This window comes from Gopherus flavomarginatus, chromosome 4 (assembly GCF_025201925.1).
Source record: "Gopherus flavomarginatus isolate rGopFla2 chromosome 4, rGopFla2.mat.asm, whole genome shotgun sequence".
NCBI classification, from domain to species: Eukaryota; Metazoa; Chordata; order Testudines; family Testudinidae; genus Gopherus; species Gopherus flavomarginatus.
The window spans coordinates 10,562,263-10,578,947 of NC_066620.1; the positions used below are offsets into that span (position 1 = coordinate 10,562,263).

At 42.6% G+C, this 16,685-nt stretch overlaps 1 protein-coding gene across 6 annotated transcripts in view; it reads right to left on the bottom strand.

Annotated features, from left to right (window-relative positions):
* Nucleotides 1-16,685, bottom strand: part of PAK5 (p21 (RAC1) activated kinase 5) — a 182,747-nt gene that overhangs the window by 69,717 nt on the left and 96,345 nt on the right. For all 6 annotated transcript variants that reach the window (XM_050952089.1, XM_050952088.1, XM_050952086.1 and 3 more), the window contains one exon: nucleotides 3,747-3,961. In XM_050952089.1, coding sequence (XP_050808046.1) covers nucleotides 3,747-3,950 — 204 coding nt within the window. In that variant the 5' untranslated portion in view covers nucleotides 3,951-3,961. The remainder of the gene's footprint in view (nucleotides 1-3,746; nucleotides 3,962-16,685) is intronic.

Here is a 16,685-nt window from a genome sequence, read left to right on the forward strand (position 1 = left end):
TTGAGTGGTAGCAGCTAATTTAGATGCCATCATTGTGTATGTATCGTTGGGATGATCTTTTCCCATAGGCATTTCTTTGTATTTATCATCAACACTGAATTTAATCTGTCATTTTGTTACCCAGTCATGCACTATTGTGAGATCCCTTTGTAACGCTTTGCAATCAGCTTTGGATGTAACTATCTTGAGTATTTTCTATTGTCCGCAAACTTTGCCTCCTCACCATTTACCCACTTTCATTCCAGATTATTTATGAATATGTTGAACAGCACTGGTCCCAGGAGAGATTCCTGGGGGACACTGATATTTACCTCTCTCCATTCTGAAAACTGACCATTTATTCTTGCCCTTTGTTTCCTGTCCTTTAACCAGTTACTGATCCATGAGGGGACCTTCTCTCTTATCCCATGACTGCTCAGTTTGCTTAAAAGCCTTTGGTGAGGGACCATGCCAAAGGCTTTCTGAAAATCCAAGTACACTTGACAAGCTATTGAAGTGTTGCCAAAGAAAAAAAGCACAGAACCTTCAGGTCTCTGCCAGATATAGATACAATACATCAGGCATCTACTTGGAATGGGGCTTCACAGGATGTATGGGATTTTATCTCCTATGCCCATCTGTCATTGTTGCTCACGTTCAAGTAGGTGGCACCTTGCTACAAAGAGCGATGGCTATCCCTGCTATCGCAACCCAGCTCCTCATGTAACAGGGTTTGATTCAAAGCCCACTGAAGCCAATGGGAGTCTTTGCCTTACTTGATTAGGCTTTGGATTAGGCTCAAAGCAAACAATCAATTCTGTTTCAGGGAGCATCAACAAAACCATCACTTAAGTTCTGATTGCAGAATCTACATTACTTTTTGTAGAGTCATTAGCAATATGCTTTTTGCATTACAAACTAGGCACATTCAATACAAAAGTAATTAAAGAGAGAATAAAATAGAAACCCTTTATTACCATATCACCTTTGTGACCTAAAACCCACACTTCAAATTTTAAAGGGGCTTTTTAGCCCAGCATCATTTTGTGATTCAGAACACATTTGACTGTGGCCATGTTTCTATGAAAACAGAAAAATCGTACTTGTTATAATGAGCTAATTGTTGTGTAGACAAGGGATAAATATTTCAGAAGTCCCCCAGTGATTTAGGAGCCTAAGTCTGTCAAAAGTGACTTAGGATCCTCCATCTTATTGAAAGTATAGGTTCCTAAGTGACTAAGACTCCGATCTACAAAGCTATTCAGGTACCTAACTCCCCCTGAAACCTATGGGAATTAGGCACCACTGGGGATCTGTGCCAAAGTCAATTTTGAAAATGGGACTTAAATTTCCAGAAGTACCTTACTTAAGTCCTCAAATAGATTGTCCTGGGCGGGGTGTGGGGGCGGGAACATGGTGATAAGATCTTGGGTAGTAATTATATTGTTGAGGAGGTGGGAGGAGGGGAGAGAGAAAAAAAGTGGATAACGACCAGATAACATGAAAGCAAGTCCACTGTGCACAGAAAACTCCTACAGTATACAACAGGAGTGTATGCACAGCCCCATTGCCAGGTTGGGCCCTGTATGATTTCCAGGACTAATAAAAACAATTACTTCATAAATAAAAGGAGAGACAAGATAGTGTCTGTCTATTAAAATAATTGCAAATGGTTCTCACCATCCCAATGGCATCAGGTTTTGTTTTTGTACACTGTCTCACAACTCTTCACCTACTCAGACAGGGCTCGATCCTGCAGACACTTATGCACATGTGCTTCAAAGGGACCGGTCACATGAGCAAAGCTGCTCACATGTGGAAGTCTTGGACCCATAATTAAGATGGTCTATGCCGAGCTGACAAATTCAATACATTTTAAAAGATTTTAAGCCTAAAGATGGATCACGTGAAAGAAATCCATAAAATGGACGAGATTGCAGCAAAACAGTAAATCTGATTTTTCCTCTATATAACATCTTTGTTAATTTATGGCCAAATACCCACTGGATCAGATATATGGCGCATCCTGTGGAACGCAATTGTCCTTATTCTCATGCACATCTAGCGGGCAAATGCCTTTCTGATTTGTCCATTACTCCAGTGCTTCTTTTACACAACAGCAAGCTATTTTAAATCACACCAGAAATCCTTCTTTGCTCTGCAACAATCCTGATCACGCAGGTAGAGAGCGCATTACACAGCAGTTGGCAGTAAACCTGACTTTGGCAAGGAGGATTAACAAATACAAATGAATGATTTGTACTCTCAGAATTGATATTTTTTCCATGGATGGAAAGAAGCTGATAAGAATTTTAAGTCACAGAACTTCTCTTCTAGGATAGTGGTAGAGTAAGAGTAAGAAAGAAAGAGCAGCATGTGTGAAGAGAGAAAACATATGTGTGCACATGTCAGGTGTGTGATACTGTAGAGCCAACTGAACATACATTTATCATGCCCCTTTGACTATCTCACCTGCACTCTGCCCACTAACCCATCTTCCCTGAGCTTAGTCTAGCATGTCTAAATTCTAAAGGATCTTCACACAGCTGCCCTAATTATTATAATTATTTTTTTAAATCTTCCTTCCCAAAGTGTGGTGCTTCTCTCTCCACATCACCCTTGCCTAAGGCCCTAAATGGACAATCACTCCAGCGCCAGGTTTACGATCTGATATCTTGCAGCCCTACAGCACTAGAAATAGGAGCTCTGTACATTTGGAAAAGGAACTTGCAGTTGTCCACCCTGAGAGCATGTCTACACTTACCTCTGGAGAGATCAATCCAGCAGGGGGCGATTTATTGCACCTAGTGAAGAAGCAATAAATTGACCACCGAGCGTTCTCCTCCGGTACGCCACCAGAGCAAGGGGCGCAGGCAGAGTCGACGGGGGAGCAGCAGCAGTTGATTTACCACAGTGAAAACACCGTGGTAAATAGATCTAAGTATGTCGACTTCAGCTACGTTATTCACGTAGCTGAAGTTGCATAACTTAGATCGATCCTCCCCCACCCAGTGTAGACCAGGCCTGATACGCAAAACTTTCACCTAATCCTGGACAGTGCCAATGTATTGCTCATTGGAGGTATGACATTTTTATGCACATAAAATCTATTTTAGGTCATTTTTATATTTGTTTTTTAAAATACATTTGCTAGAGTATTCTCTCGCCCTCAAAGTATTTAATAGCTGATTTGGGGCATAGCTCTCCACTTTATATGCTGCATGTCTCAGACTAAGCTCTTTGGGATGTGGATAATATTTTCCTTTTGGGTTAGACAGCACCTAGCATGCTGTGGCTTGGATTCCGATTGTGTGATACCCCAATACTTCAGTACTTGTAATAATGATAATACAAATACAATATACACATACATCCTGATTATACTGCAGTCAATGGCAGAGCTCCAATTGACTTAAAAGTCCAGGATTTAGTCTCATGGCTATAGTGGGGATGAAAGGAAAGGAAAGTGGCTGATTTACAGAGCAACAAATGACGGCCCAGCCAATGAACTTGGTAGCAAGCCGGTGGATTCTGTACCTGCACTGATCCACGACGAAGTTGGTGGGACTCCAGGCAGGCCCAGCATTCCATCTGTACCCTATTAATAGCAGGTCCTGGGCCAACAAATATACATTTGGTGCATGAACAAGTATAAGCCTCAGACCTTCTGGAGAACATGTACCAACATTACTCCTGTAAAACTCTCAAGAACTGGAACCTGCATGAAGAGCTCAAAGACAATAGGAAACCCAGACCCTGTACACTACCTTCATGGGAGCAAGCTGGATGGGTGTGATACATGAAGGGTCCACCATAGGCTTCGGCCTGTTTGCGGTGTCTGCTAGCAAGCTGTGCCACTGTTGAGGTAGTCCTGTAAATTTTTGTTCTCTGTGATCAAATCCAGTATGAACCCGGTGCTCAAAATTTGACGGTCCAGAAATTTCCAGCCTTTTCTTTTTCTTTCCAAACATGGTGGAAAAACCTGAGGGGAAGGAGAGGTGTGGGAGAACAGAAACAAGAAGTAGTTTATCTTGACATTGTCTCAACTTTTTAATCTGTCATTACCTGTAGAGTATAAAACGGATGTTAATTGTTACTGATTCAAAATTTCCAGTTCTGCCTCACTTACTCACATGGTGGTGTGCTTTACTCTGCACATAATCCCACTGAGATCTATTGGAGGTCTGATGATTTAGTTGGGGATTGGTCATGCTTTGAGCAGGGGGCTGGATTAGATGACCTCCTGAGGTCCCTTCCCACCCTGATAGTCTGTGATTCTATGATATGGCCCCCGTTATTGTAGTATCTGAACGACTCATAATCCTTTCTGTATTTATCCTCAAAGTGATTAGCTATGTCATGATAATGATGATACCTAATATGAAACAGAAGTAAATAGAAGAACTTGCATCTCAGAACTATAGGCCAGATGCTCAGCAGTCTTAAATCTTTGCAAAAGGACTGTTTTCACCACCCGAGCATCAGGTCCTACCATATTCATACTTAGATTGAATCCTGCTGAAGTTAGAAGAGGGTTTGTTGCTTGTTTGCCATTTCAGTAATGCCAGAAAAGCAGAGATCCTGCTACAGATTCCAGCCACCCTTCAGCGTCTTCGCCTATACTAGCAAAATCTCCATTCGTGCAGTGCAGCTCGCCTTTTGGAGAGAAATGATCTCCTGTGAAAAGAGAATATCGAGGGCCCAACAGTGCCATTTAGACACACCCATAGCAAACGAGAGATTGAAGCTGCACAGCCCTTGGGGGAGCCCAGGAAACATCAGGCACCCTGAGGCTGAACACCTGCTACCAAATCCCTTTGCAGGAACAGTCTGCTATCCCCTGCATGGCTGGCTAGCATGGGGGCGGGGGGGATTTAGAGCAGAAGTGCCAGCTTTCTGATTTGCAGAAGGGTTCTCGACCCCTGCTCTGCCCAAGACTCCACCCCCACTCCACCCCTTCTCCTAAGGCCTCACCTCAGCTGCATGGTGAAGTTGGCTGTTTTTTAGATCATTGGAGTGTTTGCTTTGAAGAACACGCTGTTGGGTCATCTTATCTACTTGCTGCACAGTGACAGGACTGGTTTCATTATCATTCTCCAACAATCTCCAGTACCCTTGGATGGGAGTTTGATCTAGCCCTGTGTCTCTCCAGTGAGGGCGATTTTACAGCTACCCAGGACAACTGGTTCCATGGTTTGTTCTGATAATGCCTTTTGGGATATTTAACATTTTTTTTTGCTGCTATGACATAATCCTCAGGAGGCTGATTAATCATTCCTGGGGCTAGATTACCCCTAACCCTTTGTGGCGAGCAGGGACAGCAGGTGAGCAGAGGCTGCTTGCCCAGTACTTGCAAGGGGTGGTCAGAGAGGGTCAAGGAGTGGGCGGCCCGACGCACAGGGGAAAGATGGATAAACTGCACCCTGTAAAGGGCTGAAGTAATTTACTCCAGATCCCGCAGCAAGGGAGGTGCAGGGGTCACAAGTCTCACCCAGGCTACTGCCAGGGCAGGACGGCTTCCACACCACCACTTACTCTGAGCACAGTCCAATGACTCATTCCAGCCTACAGTGTGTTCGATACCTTGGAGAAGGGCGATGTTTCTAGGGCTTTAGTCAGATTGCTGTGGTGTCATTATACCAGGGAAGAGGAAAGATTCTAAACAACTAGACAGCAGGATAGGTTGGGATTTTTTGGAGGGGGGGAACCATTCCTGCTGCCTCATGCTAGACAAACACTCTCTCCTCCATCTAGGACTATGGTCCTGAAATAATCCACTTATCTCTGCTACCAGTATTCAGTGTATCTGTTGGACTGGGAATCAGCAAGACCTGAAGCATTTGGAGCAAGCACAGCGGTGGCAGCTTGAGCTAACGGGGTGGTGGGGCCAGCAGTGCTCGAAGATGGGTAGAGGTCTGAAGGACATTGGGCTCATGGGAAGCTAGTCTAACCCTAGGCTGGGAACTGGTTGTTGGGCTGGAGGAGGGGAGGGAGACAGAGGAGAAAAAGGCAGAGTTTCTGCTGCTTGGAAATAGGATGTAAGTCTCCAAGTCTTCTGTAAAGAGCACATAGCAAATAGGAGGATACTCCTCCATGGCCCTCTAAGGGTTAAACCCATTACTCCTAGTTTTATCCTCCTTGACTGGTGAGAATAAATTGATGCCTGTCCTCTTTATACCTTCCCTTTACATACTTGTAGAGAATTATGTCTCCTTTAAGCTTATTTTCTCCAGATAGAACAGGCATAGTTCTTTTAACCTTTCCTCCTAGGTCTTATCTTCCAAACCTTTCATCGGTTTTGTTCCTTTCTTCTGAGCTCTCTCCAATTATTCTGTCTTGTCTGAAATCAAGAGCCCTTTAGTCTCTCTCTCTCTCTACTGCTAAGATCTTACTTAGTCATTTTAAGCTTCCTTTTGTGAAGTCTTATCACTCTGCTCCTCCCATTCTCAGCATGCTGATCTCTTATTTTGTTTCCACTGGTGCTTAACTACAAACCTGCATGCTCCAAGTTTTCAGTCATTGCTTTGTTATTGGTCAGTATCAAATTAAAAAACAAAACAAAACAGAAACACAATAACAAGCGGGAGCCCATGTCAGTGGAATACTAATGACAGCAGGAGCAGGCTACCTGGATCCACCTGTCAGCTCTGTTTTATCTTTAGAGAGTGTAAGTTCTTTGGGGCAGGATCCATCTTTTCGTTCTGTGTATTTGCAGTGCCTAGCACAAGGCTATCCTGGTCAAGGACTCCAGCTTCTGGGTACTACAGTAATACAAATATTTTTATCCTAACCCATAGTTTTGGGTTGACATTTTCCATTTTTGGTTTCTAGCCACTGGCAATTTAAAAAAGAAAAGTTTAAACAAAAGCCATGCCAATATTGCCAACCTCTAGCTTTCAATAAATAAATAAAATAAAAATAAAAACCCACAAGTCAGCCCCTCCCCACAAACATTTAATAGCTTAAAAATATCAAGATTTAAAATAAAAATTGGGGTTCATTTTCTTTGATGGCTGAAGCTTTCAAAGGTACTTGAATAATGGTTTTAAGCTTTTCTCTGAAGTCCTCTGGGCTAGAAACATAATTATTTTTAAAATCAAAGCTGAGATTCTCAGGCATTCACATGATTCCAGGACCTGGGGCTTTAAGACAGACATCAACTATCATAAGTCTTGCAATAAAATCATGAGAGATGGCAACACTGCAGTACCTTCCATTTTGAGTACAAGAGAACCTCATAAAAAAGATATTGCAGCTAGAACTGTGTGGGAACTGGATTTTCCTTTTATATACGAAATTTAAAAAAAAATTCCATTCTGAAATGGAACAACAACAAAAAAATAAAAAAAAATGTAATTGAACTCCCTGTGAAACAAGATTTCAGAATAAAACCCAATAAGTGTCAGGTTGATCAACACATTTTGTTTTGATTAAATTTTAACATTTCATTCTGATTTTGACTTTACTTTATTTACACATACTTTTAAACAAAAACTGGAATGAAATATTTTGAAACAAAAAAGTTTGAATGTTTCATTCTGAAAACATCAAAAATGGATATTTTCAATCAGAACACTCAGTTCCATTTTTTTAAATTAGTCCAAATAGACTGGTTTCCATGAAACTTAGATTTCAACAACATAGTATTCTCCCAGACAAAAGTTCCATTGGAAAATTTTTGATCAGCTCTAATGACATGATTTTTGAGTCACATGACAGCTGCAATGGCTGGAGGTAGAAAGTTAAAATCTGGCATGGAAATAGCCCTCAGCCGGAGAAGAGCCTTTATTTTTTCAAGAGAATATTTTCTTTTATCAGAGTTATGCCTCTGTGAAAGTCACCTACTGAGCATGCACGGATATGGTCACTAAGTACATGTAAAGCAGCATTTACCCTTCTGTGTGTGTGGCTAATTTAGCTTCAAGGGCAAAAAAGTGTAGGGGAAATATATTGATGCAAATTGGTAGATACACTTGTGACTGAAGAACTGAAGGTGCAAAGGGATCAAGCCCTGCTGTAATGTGGCCAAGTTCCTCTGTAGCTAGGGAAGAAACCTGCATGGAAGAGGAAGAACTCTTGCTGTTGTACTTCCTAAAGAGGTCAGAAGAGGGGCTCATTTCCACCAGACTCTTAGGCCTGGTCTACACTACAGCTGCCGATCGATCTAAGCTATACACTGTGAGTTACATTAGTAGTGTAACTCAAGTCGACGTAGCTTAGATCTACTCATGTGGGGTCCACACTACGTTATGTCGATGGGAGATGCTCTCCCACCGACATTGCTTCCGCCTCTCATTGAGGTGGAGTACAGAAATCAATGGGAGCGCACTCTTCCATCGACTGAGCTTGTCTTCACTAGACATGCTAAATCAATGCTGCTGCATCAATTGCAGCAGCGCCGATTTAGCTCCGGAGTGAAGACAAGCCCTTAAAGAGCATCCGGTCAGGGCATTACAAGCCAAAGAGTTCCGTATTATGGAACTGATCGGAGACTGGAGTAGCTCTTGACAGAGATGAATAGAAAAGCAATGTATGTTCCATTTATTGGCAAGCAGAGCTTCTTCATCATGGAAAGCAAAGCTCCTTTTGTTATAAAAAAAAGTCCCTCTCCCCCCCTTTTTTTAAAAAATTCCTCAGTAATCTTCCCTGGCTTCTCAGAGAGAACACAAAATTAGATAAAAAATGTTTTATATAATGCCACAAATGTACAGGCTTTATGATGGAGACCATAATTTTTGGTGGATCTATAGCTAGGCTAAATTTGGGTTTGAGAGTTGTGCAGTTCAATGCCTGTTCCAGGATTACATGCATCAAGTGTGCAAGTACATTTTGTCATGTGAACACTGACTTTTCTAGCAGGATTCTCAGATAGTATTGACTGATGTGAATTTTTCAGATAACGTGAGAGGTTGCATGTATTCTTTCTATTTTGAAATACCCCAGCTTTCCTTTGTAGGAAATCAGATGCAAACCTGTTCCAGCTTGATGCCCTGTGCAGAAATCAATGACTGGTGTATGGTGGATCTTTTAGAGAGCATTTCTACATTACATTCCTATGCAATATCCTTTTTTCTGGCCTTGACAATGGCCATTGTGCCCCACTCATGTCCATGGAGAATGCCGGTACACAGCTCATCTTCCTATCCTGTAACTGTGGCAGTTCTCTTTGCATCCCCCACATTATGCTTGATATGAAAAGAAGGAGCCAATCTACTTGTCTTCACTTTCAAGGCCCTCTATAACCTCTCCTCACCCTACTTACCATTTTTCATTCAGTATCAAAAGCTCAGTTCCCACCGCTAAGCAGCCCACTTGTTAAAAATGTAACAAGTGTCTTTGTGCTTTCTCCCATGCCATCCCTCACACTGGGAGAAAAATCTGCAAAATTGAAACTCTCCTCTGCCGTGAAATCTACAAAAACCTGACAACAGATATGCTGGTAGTGTGTTGAAACCACTGCCAACCATGCTGACCAGAACTGTTTTTGTTTCACTGTACTCTCCTCATCACTGTCTGTATCCACCCTCTTATACTTAGACTGCAAGCTTTTGGGGGGCAAGGATTGTCTTTGTTCTGTTTGTACAGCATCCCTTAACTCAATGGGACCCGACTGGGGCTACTAGTTGCTACAGTAATACAAAACTAATAAATAATTTCTTAGACTTAAGCCCTCAACTTGCTCCATTAGAAAGTCAATGGAAGCTTTACCCTTGCCACAAGTGAACATAGGATCAAACCATCAAAACCATCTAGACTAGTGGCTCTAAATCTTTTCTGGCAATGCATGCATTCTGATTCTTCCAGTGCCATGTGGTTGTGGTTGACTGAAGCCTGCTACTGTATCGAATGGGGAAGGGGGGGGGGGTTTGTTACTTCCCTCCCCCCATTCATATAGAGCTTGTTTTCCATCTAGTTCCATGTTGCATTTTTCATTAATGAGTTCAGCAAATGGCATTGTTGATTAGAATATATGTCCTCCTACATCAAACCAGAAGGTTCCATCTATACGTAATATAATGGTGAGTGTCTGCAACTGGTCCCCCGTCTTGCCCACTCCACAAATCAGGAGTGCCACAGCCCCAACTAGAGAGCTTTGGCAGCTCATGCTTCTAGTTCTTGAGCACCCTGGTTTTCAATTCCCGGTGCATTGGCCAAGATGGCAGCCAGCACCTGCACACTTCAAAAAGGAGAGGCCAAATTAAAGGGAAGTTTTCTGCCATACTTACTGTTACATGAGTTAACAGTGTTATTTAGTAACAAGTTGGGGAAGCAGAGAGCATACTAAGCAAATGGAGTCCTAAGACTTATAAATTGTTTTTGAAATAAACTCTAGATGCATCTCAACCTCTTGCAGATAAATGATTGGAGGAGTTTGTGCTTAAGCCTCACAAAAACTCTGTTGCTGGCACAATACCCCTCTATTTTGAAAGTTAACCACAATCCAGGTAAACGTCAGCTCCGGGTCCCATGGAATTTTAATCCTGTCATTGTTATTTTTGCAGACCACAGAATTTGATCCTGAGCCCAGGAATAAAAAAATTCAGGTAACCAGGATCTATTAGCGGAGGCAAATGTAACGTTGTGAAGTGCTTAAAAAAAAAAAAAGATTCCCACCCATGTTAGTGCTCCCAGTTACTAACCATCCCCACAGACTCATGGGCATTCTGTTGCCTTTAAATTAATGCAATATTTATGAATGGCTCTCTTGCAGGTCTCTGTGAATCCTCCCCCTAGAGAAGGAGGAAATGGGGCTTGATGGATTCATGAATTTGGTACTGTTGTTAAAAGAAACAAAAGTAGATGACCACTTCCCTCACATTTACAAGTACCTTACTTGCGAATAATCCCACTGATTTCAATAGGATCACTCAGAGCAAGGTGCTACTGACAGGCAGTATGGGTGGCAGATTTCTTCCAAATGATAGCTACTGCAACACTGATTTTGAAATAATTCCAGGAGAGAGAGCATATCCACAGAAAAAACAGTGACATGGGGGCATTTCTATTATAACTATACTGCATTTGTACTAAAACATGTCTGCAAACAGTGCATTTATTCATTTTATGTTCATCTCGGAGAACTGTCAAGGAGACAGTCCTTCAATTATTGCAGAAGATGACATTAAATGCGGTGATAAGGCACAATAAAAATAAAAGGTATCAATAAAAGTGTCATAATAACTCTAGCAATGGCCAACTTTAACAAGGAACCCATGTTTATTATAACAGCCTCACTCTGCTTGCAGTGCCAAAGACTGATGAGGTCTTCCTGATTCATGGAGTAAACCAAGACATTGTAGAACAGATTAGAGATTGCCTTTGTCTCCTAATAGAGAAAAGAAGGGCATGGTGGTGTTAATCTGTAGTAACTCCACTGAAGTAGCTTATTATCTCAGACCAAGGTTGAAGGATACCTTCTTTCAGATCACAAGGTGTGGAGCTGATGCCTGTGGGAGGAATCCCAGAGTTTGAGTTACTTATATAATCAAAGGGCTCAATCCCACTGCCTGGTGAAACCAATGGGATTAGTAGGGGGACCCACATTTTCTTTCCAGATTGAGGGCCAATTTTCTGCTGGTGTAGATGTCAATGAAGTTGCACCAATTTATCTCAGAAGAGAATTAGTCATTGAGTATTCATAAAGTGGAAACTCCATTGTTTATACCAACAGTGCCTTAAATGCCATCCCTTCCTAATATAGTTGTCCTTAGGACAGTACAAGATTGCTCCAGGTTACAGACCATTAATGTAGGTCCAACTCAGAGTCCTTTCTCCCTCTGCTACTGGGGCTTCTATATTAAATTGCTTTATTAAAAATAATTTTGAACATTTATACTCTATGGACACACATTAATAGTGAATGTTCAGGGGCCCCCAGATGACCTCATTTCCTCCTCTCCTCCCCACCCCCTCAGGGCTGAAAGACCCACCAGGCGAATCCTACATCCTCATGAGGGGCAGGGGCAATAGTTGCCACCTGAAGTGGCTGCAGTTGATTTGAAAGAGGAGAGCAGGAGCTGGGAGAAAGACACTCTAATACTGCCCCTTCTTCCCCCGCTTCCTCTGCAAATTAGTAACTGTCTGGAACTTCAAGGGAGAAACTCTCTTTTCCCAGCCCTTCCCCTTGCACCAAAAGGAAAGACATCAGCTGCACTAGAAAGGTCCCCTTCGCCTTTTAGTGATCTGGAGCCAGCTCCAACACCTTTCTATTTCAGTCCAGGGCTAGGTGGCATGGAGAAGGTATATGCTGTCCCCAGCTGTCAGGCAAGCTCTTGGAGACTCATGCCAGGTGGCATTGGTCAGAGCAGTGCCTAGGTAAAAGAACTCAGTCATTTAAAAAACAAAACACACCTACCTCATAAACGTGCATGAAGCCGACTACTATGTATACACTGAGATATTTTCAACCAAAAAATAATATTTGCAAGACTTATATGAACTACACTAACCCAAGTTTTCTCTCACTACAATAATTCACTAATAAGATGCTTCATCCTAGTGAACCAGTAGAATCATCCACGTTATGCCAGCACTGCCAGGAAGGATAGGTCAATATTTCTTATGTAAGCCTATTTTCTTCCAAAACACATGGCTGGATTGTAAAGATTCACTCTAGGGTGGCATTTTTCATACTGCATCTCAGCCCCAGAATACATTCTCTTTTTATCCATTAAAAACTGAGCTCATTTTCAATTATTAAGAGCACAACACATTAAGTTCACCAGTGTTTAATTTTTTCCAACGACTCCCTGCGGGTCATTACCATGTAATCAGCATGAGTCCCTTTTAGTATTAAAATGGCCTAGCTATTAGTGTTTGAAAATTAGCTCTGTGCACTTTTGAATATTCATCTCTCTCCCCGCTGGAATGGCTATACACGACACAAAGGGACTGTACATGATACTGCTTAAACGCATATTTATATAAGGTTAAAGGGACATTGTCAGCTCCCATTTGATCCCAAATCCAAGCTGTCATAAACAGTTTCCCACTCCTCCACAGGAAGGCTAACAGAGAGGAAATCTCTGCTGAGATGTCTTCCCCATTATTCTGGGGGGTGGGGTTTGCCCTATCACAGAACAGGCTCCACCCTAGCTCCTGGGAGATCAGAGGGACCATCTGTTCAGAGGCACAGTGCCTCCACCCAAGCTGTGGCCTTGGCAACAAGATTGGTTGCACACATTCATTGGAGCCATGTGGCCAGTGCTTTGCCAGCCAGTGGCTGCCTTTAGATGCCCTTTCCCCCTGGCCACATTAAAGGTGGATCCTTACCACAGCCAAAAGTGTACTACAGCCTTTGATTGTCAGTTTTAAGAACATAAGAATGGCCATACTGGATCAGAGCAAAGGTCCATCTAGCCCAGTATCCTATCTTCTGACAGTGGCCAGTGCCAGATGCTTCAGAGGGAATGAACAGAACAGGTAATCAAGCAATCCATCCTCTGTCACCCATTCCCAGCTTCTGGCAAACAGAGGCTAGGGATACCATCCCTGCCCACCCTGGCTAAAAGCCATTGATGGACCTATGTTCCATGTACTTATCTAGTTCTTTTTTTGAACCCTGTTATAGTCTTGGCCTTCACAACATCCTCTGGCAAGGAGTTCCACAGGTTGACTGTGCATTGTGTGAAAAAACACTTACTTTTGTTTGTTTCGCCAAGAACTTGCCTGGGTGAGAGGGGAAACGTTGGGGGAGATGATGTGTATTTCCATTCTGTCCATGGCCAGTCCACTGCCTACCAACCTTCCCCCCAACCCATACCCCCAGGATAGCCCTCAGTAGGAGATTCTGCTCTGGATTTCGCCAAGCCCTCTTTCTAATCAGGAGTGGGAAGATCCACATAGTCATCTTGGGAACACAATCAGACCCTGGGAGAATTGTGTAGCAAATAAAAGTAAAACTTAAAAAAAACCCCCAAAACCCACAATTTAAGAATCCAGGGCGTTGTTAGTAGCAAAGGTAAGGAAATGTGTGCTTACAACAGGCAATTGATATGCTAGCAGTTTCCCTTTAATAAGCTTTTCATTTCTTAATGGCTTTCCGTAACAGTGACCTCAGTCGTTCTATTGTACAGTAAACAATGCAACAGTGCGCTATTAGCCTGTCAATTTCCGCTCGCGTTCTCTGATTAATAGTGCCCTTTTCCAATACTTGTCATATTCTTTAGTTTACGATCGTGAGCAACAAATCAAATTCAAGCAAGGATAGATGGTGTAGCTAGTGCTTCAGATGAATGTATGCGGGGCAAGTGTTCAATCCTGAGGGGAAGCTAATGTCCACTTATTGATTCATTGTAGCATAAATCATTAGGAAGTACACTGAAAGCGAACCTAAGACATTGATTCAAGCTCTGATTCTCCTCTCACGCTGGTGTAACTGCATTGACTTAAATGGAGTTATGGCTCATGATGTGGATACAAATGAAAGGAGAATCAGGCTCATACATTCTGGTAAGCAGCAAGGCCACAAAAAGTAGTAAATCTTAAATAATTCAGAATGGAGAGGAATTTCCAAAGCATTCCGCATTGGCCTAACTCTGCGGCCATGGAGCTCTACTGGGGACTTCAGTGGGAGCAGAGTTAGGCCAATGCTGAATGCCTTGGGAAAAAATCTCACCCATAACTAATTAGGGTCTCAACTGTGCCTTGAAAGGGACCCCTCTTTGCAGTGGGAGGGATTCTGCTTTAGGCAGGCAGAATGCCTTTGGGAGCTCCACAGTGCGCAGTGGCAACACACCAGCTGCTACACCCCATAACTGGGTCCAGCGTACTCCCCTTGCAGGCTTATCCCCACTCTGTGAGCTGGAGTGGAGGTATGGATATGCAACATGGCTTGTCTCCTCTCTGTGTCATCTTTGGTGCTTTCAGGATCCTGTGCTCTCCCCTCACACCACTGGGTCCAGCCCTTATGCAAGCAAGGCAATAAGGGGAAGCTCCTAGTGCTCCCCCCCGATGCACCCATGTACAGTCCAGGGGTGCACTATTAGAGTGCTATCAATTTTAGTCTATTGATCCCAGCCCCAAACCAGATCACTCAGGCTTTGTCAGGGCATGAGTGAATTACATCATTAAAAACATGGTGTCAAGTATCAGGGGGTAGCCGTGTTAGTCTGTATCCACAAAAACAACAAGGAGTCTTCCTTGTTATCATTAAAAACATACATTACTGTACATTAATGAATGACAGGCCAAACAACCAATATGTAATCACACTTAACGTTACAGGAGTGCTGATCCAGACCAAAGACCCATGAAATGAGGGATGAAAAACCAAAAAGTCATAACCACTATTCTGTGCCAGTATGAAATCATGGCTAAACTGAGCAATGCCATACAGCTGTGACATATATACTCGTTGTTTAAAAGTAATATCTTGCAGTCAGTCATACAGTGTAGTTAATTGGATTATGTTTGGCTACAGTAAATTTTGGTGCAACACAAACAGAGCTGGTTTTGCTATTGTTAAACCTGAAACAATATTCTGTCAAGCAAGTCAAACTAAGGTCATGTCTATACGTACAGCACTGCAGTGGCACAGCTGTACCGAGACAGCTATACTGCTGTAGTGTGTGTGGCAAAGACGCTCTCTGCTGATGTGTGAGAACTTTCTTGGCATAAAAAAACCCACCCGAGAGTAGCAGAAACTATGTTGGTGGGAGAAGCACGCTCACTGACATAGTGCTGTGCGTACGAGTGCTTATGCCAGTGTAATTTATGTCGCTCAGGGGGTAGTTTAGTCACACCCAAGCAACATAAATTATGCCGGCATAACCTGTAGTGAAGACATAACCTTCATTTGCTAATTTTGTTTCAAAGTCTCTGCAGCTGAGGTAAGGGCAATAAAAGGGTTCTGCACAGCTACTGGGTTTTGCGCCCACTGGTTTTTCTTCTTCCCCAAACCTTGACAGTATTTTCCCCTCACTGTTTGAAACTGGCGTCTATTTTTAATCAAATGCGTGTTCTCTATTGTGGACATGCAATTTTTTTTAAAGTTATAATTTAAAGCTAAATTTTTAGCTAAAGTGAAAATCACCACAAACATGGGGTGTTGGGGGAAGAGGTGTGTGTGTGCTGGGAGGGGGGGGGGAAATCAAAGGAAATAGCTGGACCATGTAAACACGGGCCTGAATGAAAGCCTCTAAAGTCAGTGGAAAAATTCCTTTATGACTTCAATGGACTTTGGACCAGGCCCCACACGTCACTCATTTTAGAAGACAGATACAGTCCTATGCAGTATGGAGATATTATAGGTTCTCTTGAAGATCTTAAGAAGCCTGTATTCAAAATGGCAGTAGATTCAAGCATGTCCACTGCCTATTTAAAAAAAGCCTGATATTTGTTTTGTTAAAAAACAATGAATAAGTGTGCTGTGCCACTGGGCAGGATTTGCAGCTATACACTCCTGCCTACAGACAGCCAGCCCTTCAGCAGATTGGGTGATTATGGTTTTCTGTATCTCTTTCTCCTGGGTTTCTGGTAGCGTTACCAGAGAAGGGGAATTCATGGATTCACAGTCCAGAAAGGACCATTCTGATCATCTAGTCTGACCTCCTGTAGCGCACAGGCCAGAGACCTGCCCCCCAAAATAATTCTTCGTGCATACCTTTTAGAAAAAAGCATCCAATCTTGATTTAAAAATGGTTGCAGTATGACCCTTGGTAAATTGTTCCACTGGTCAATTACCCTCATTCTCAAAAATGTATGCC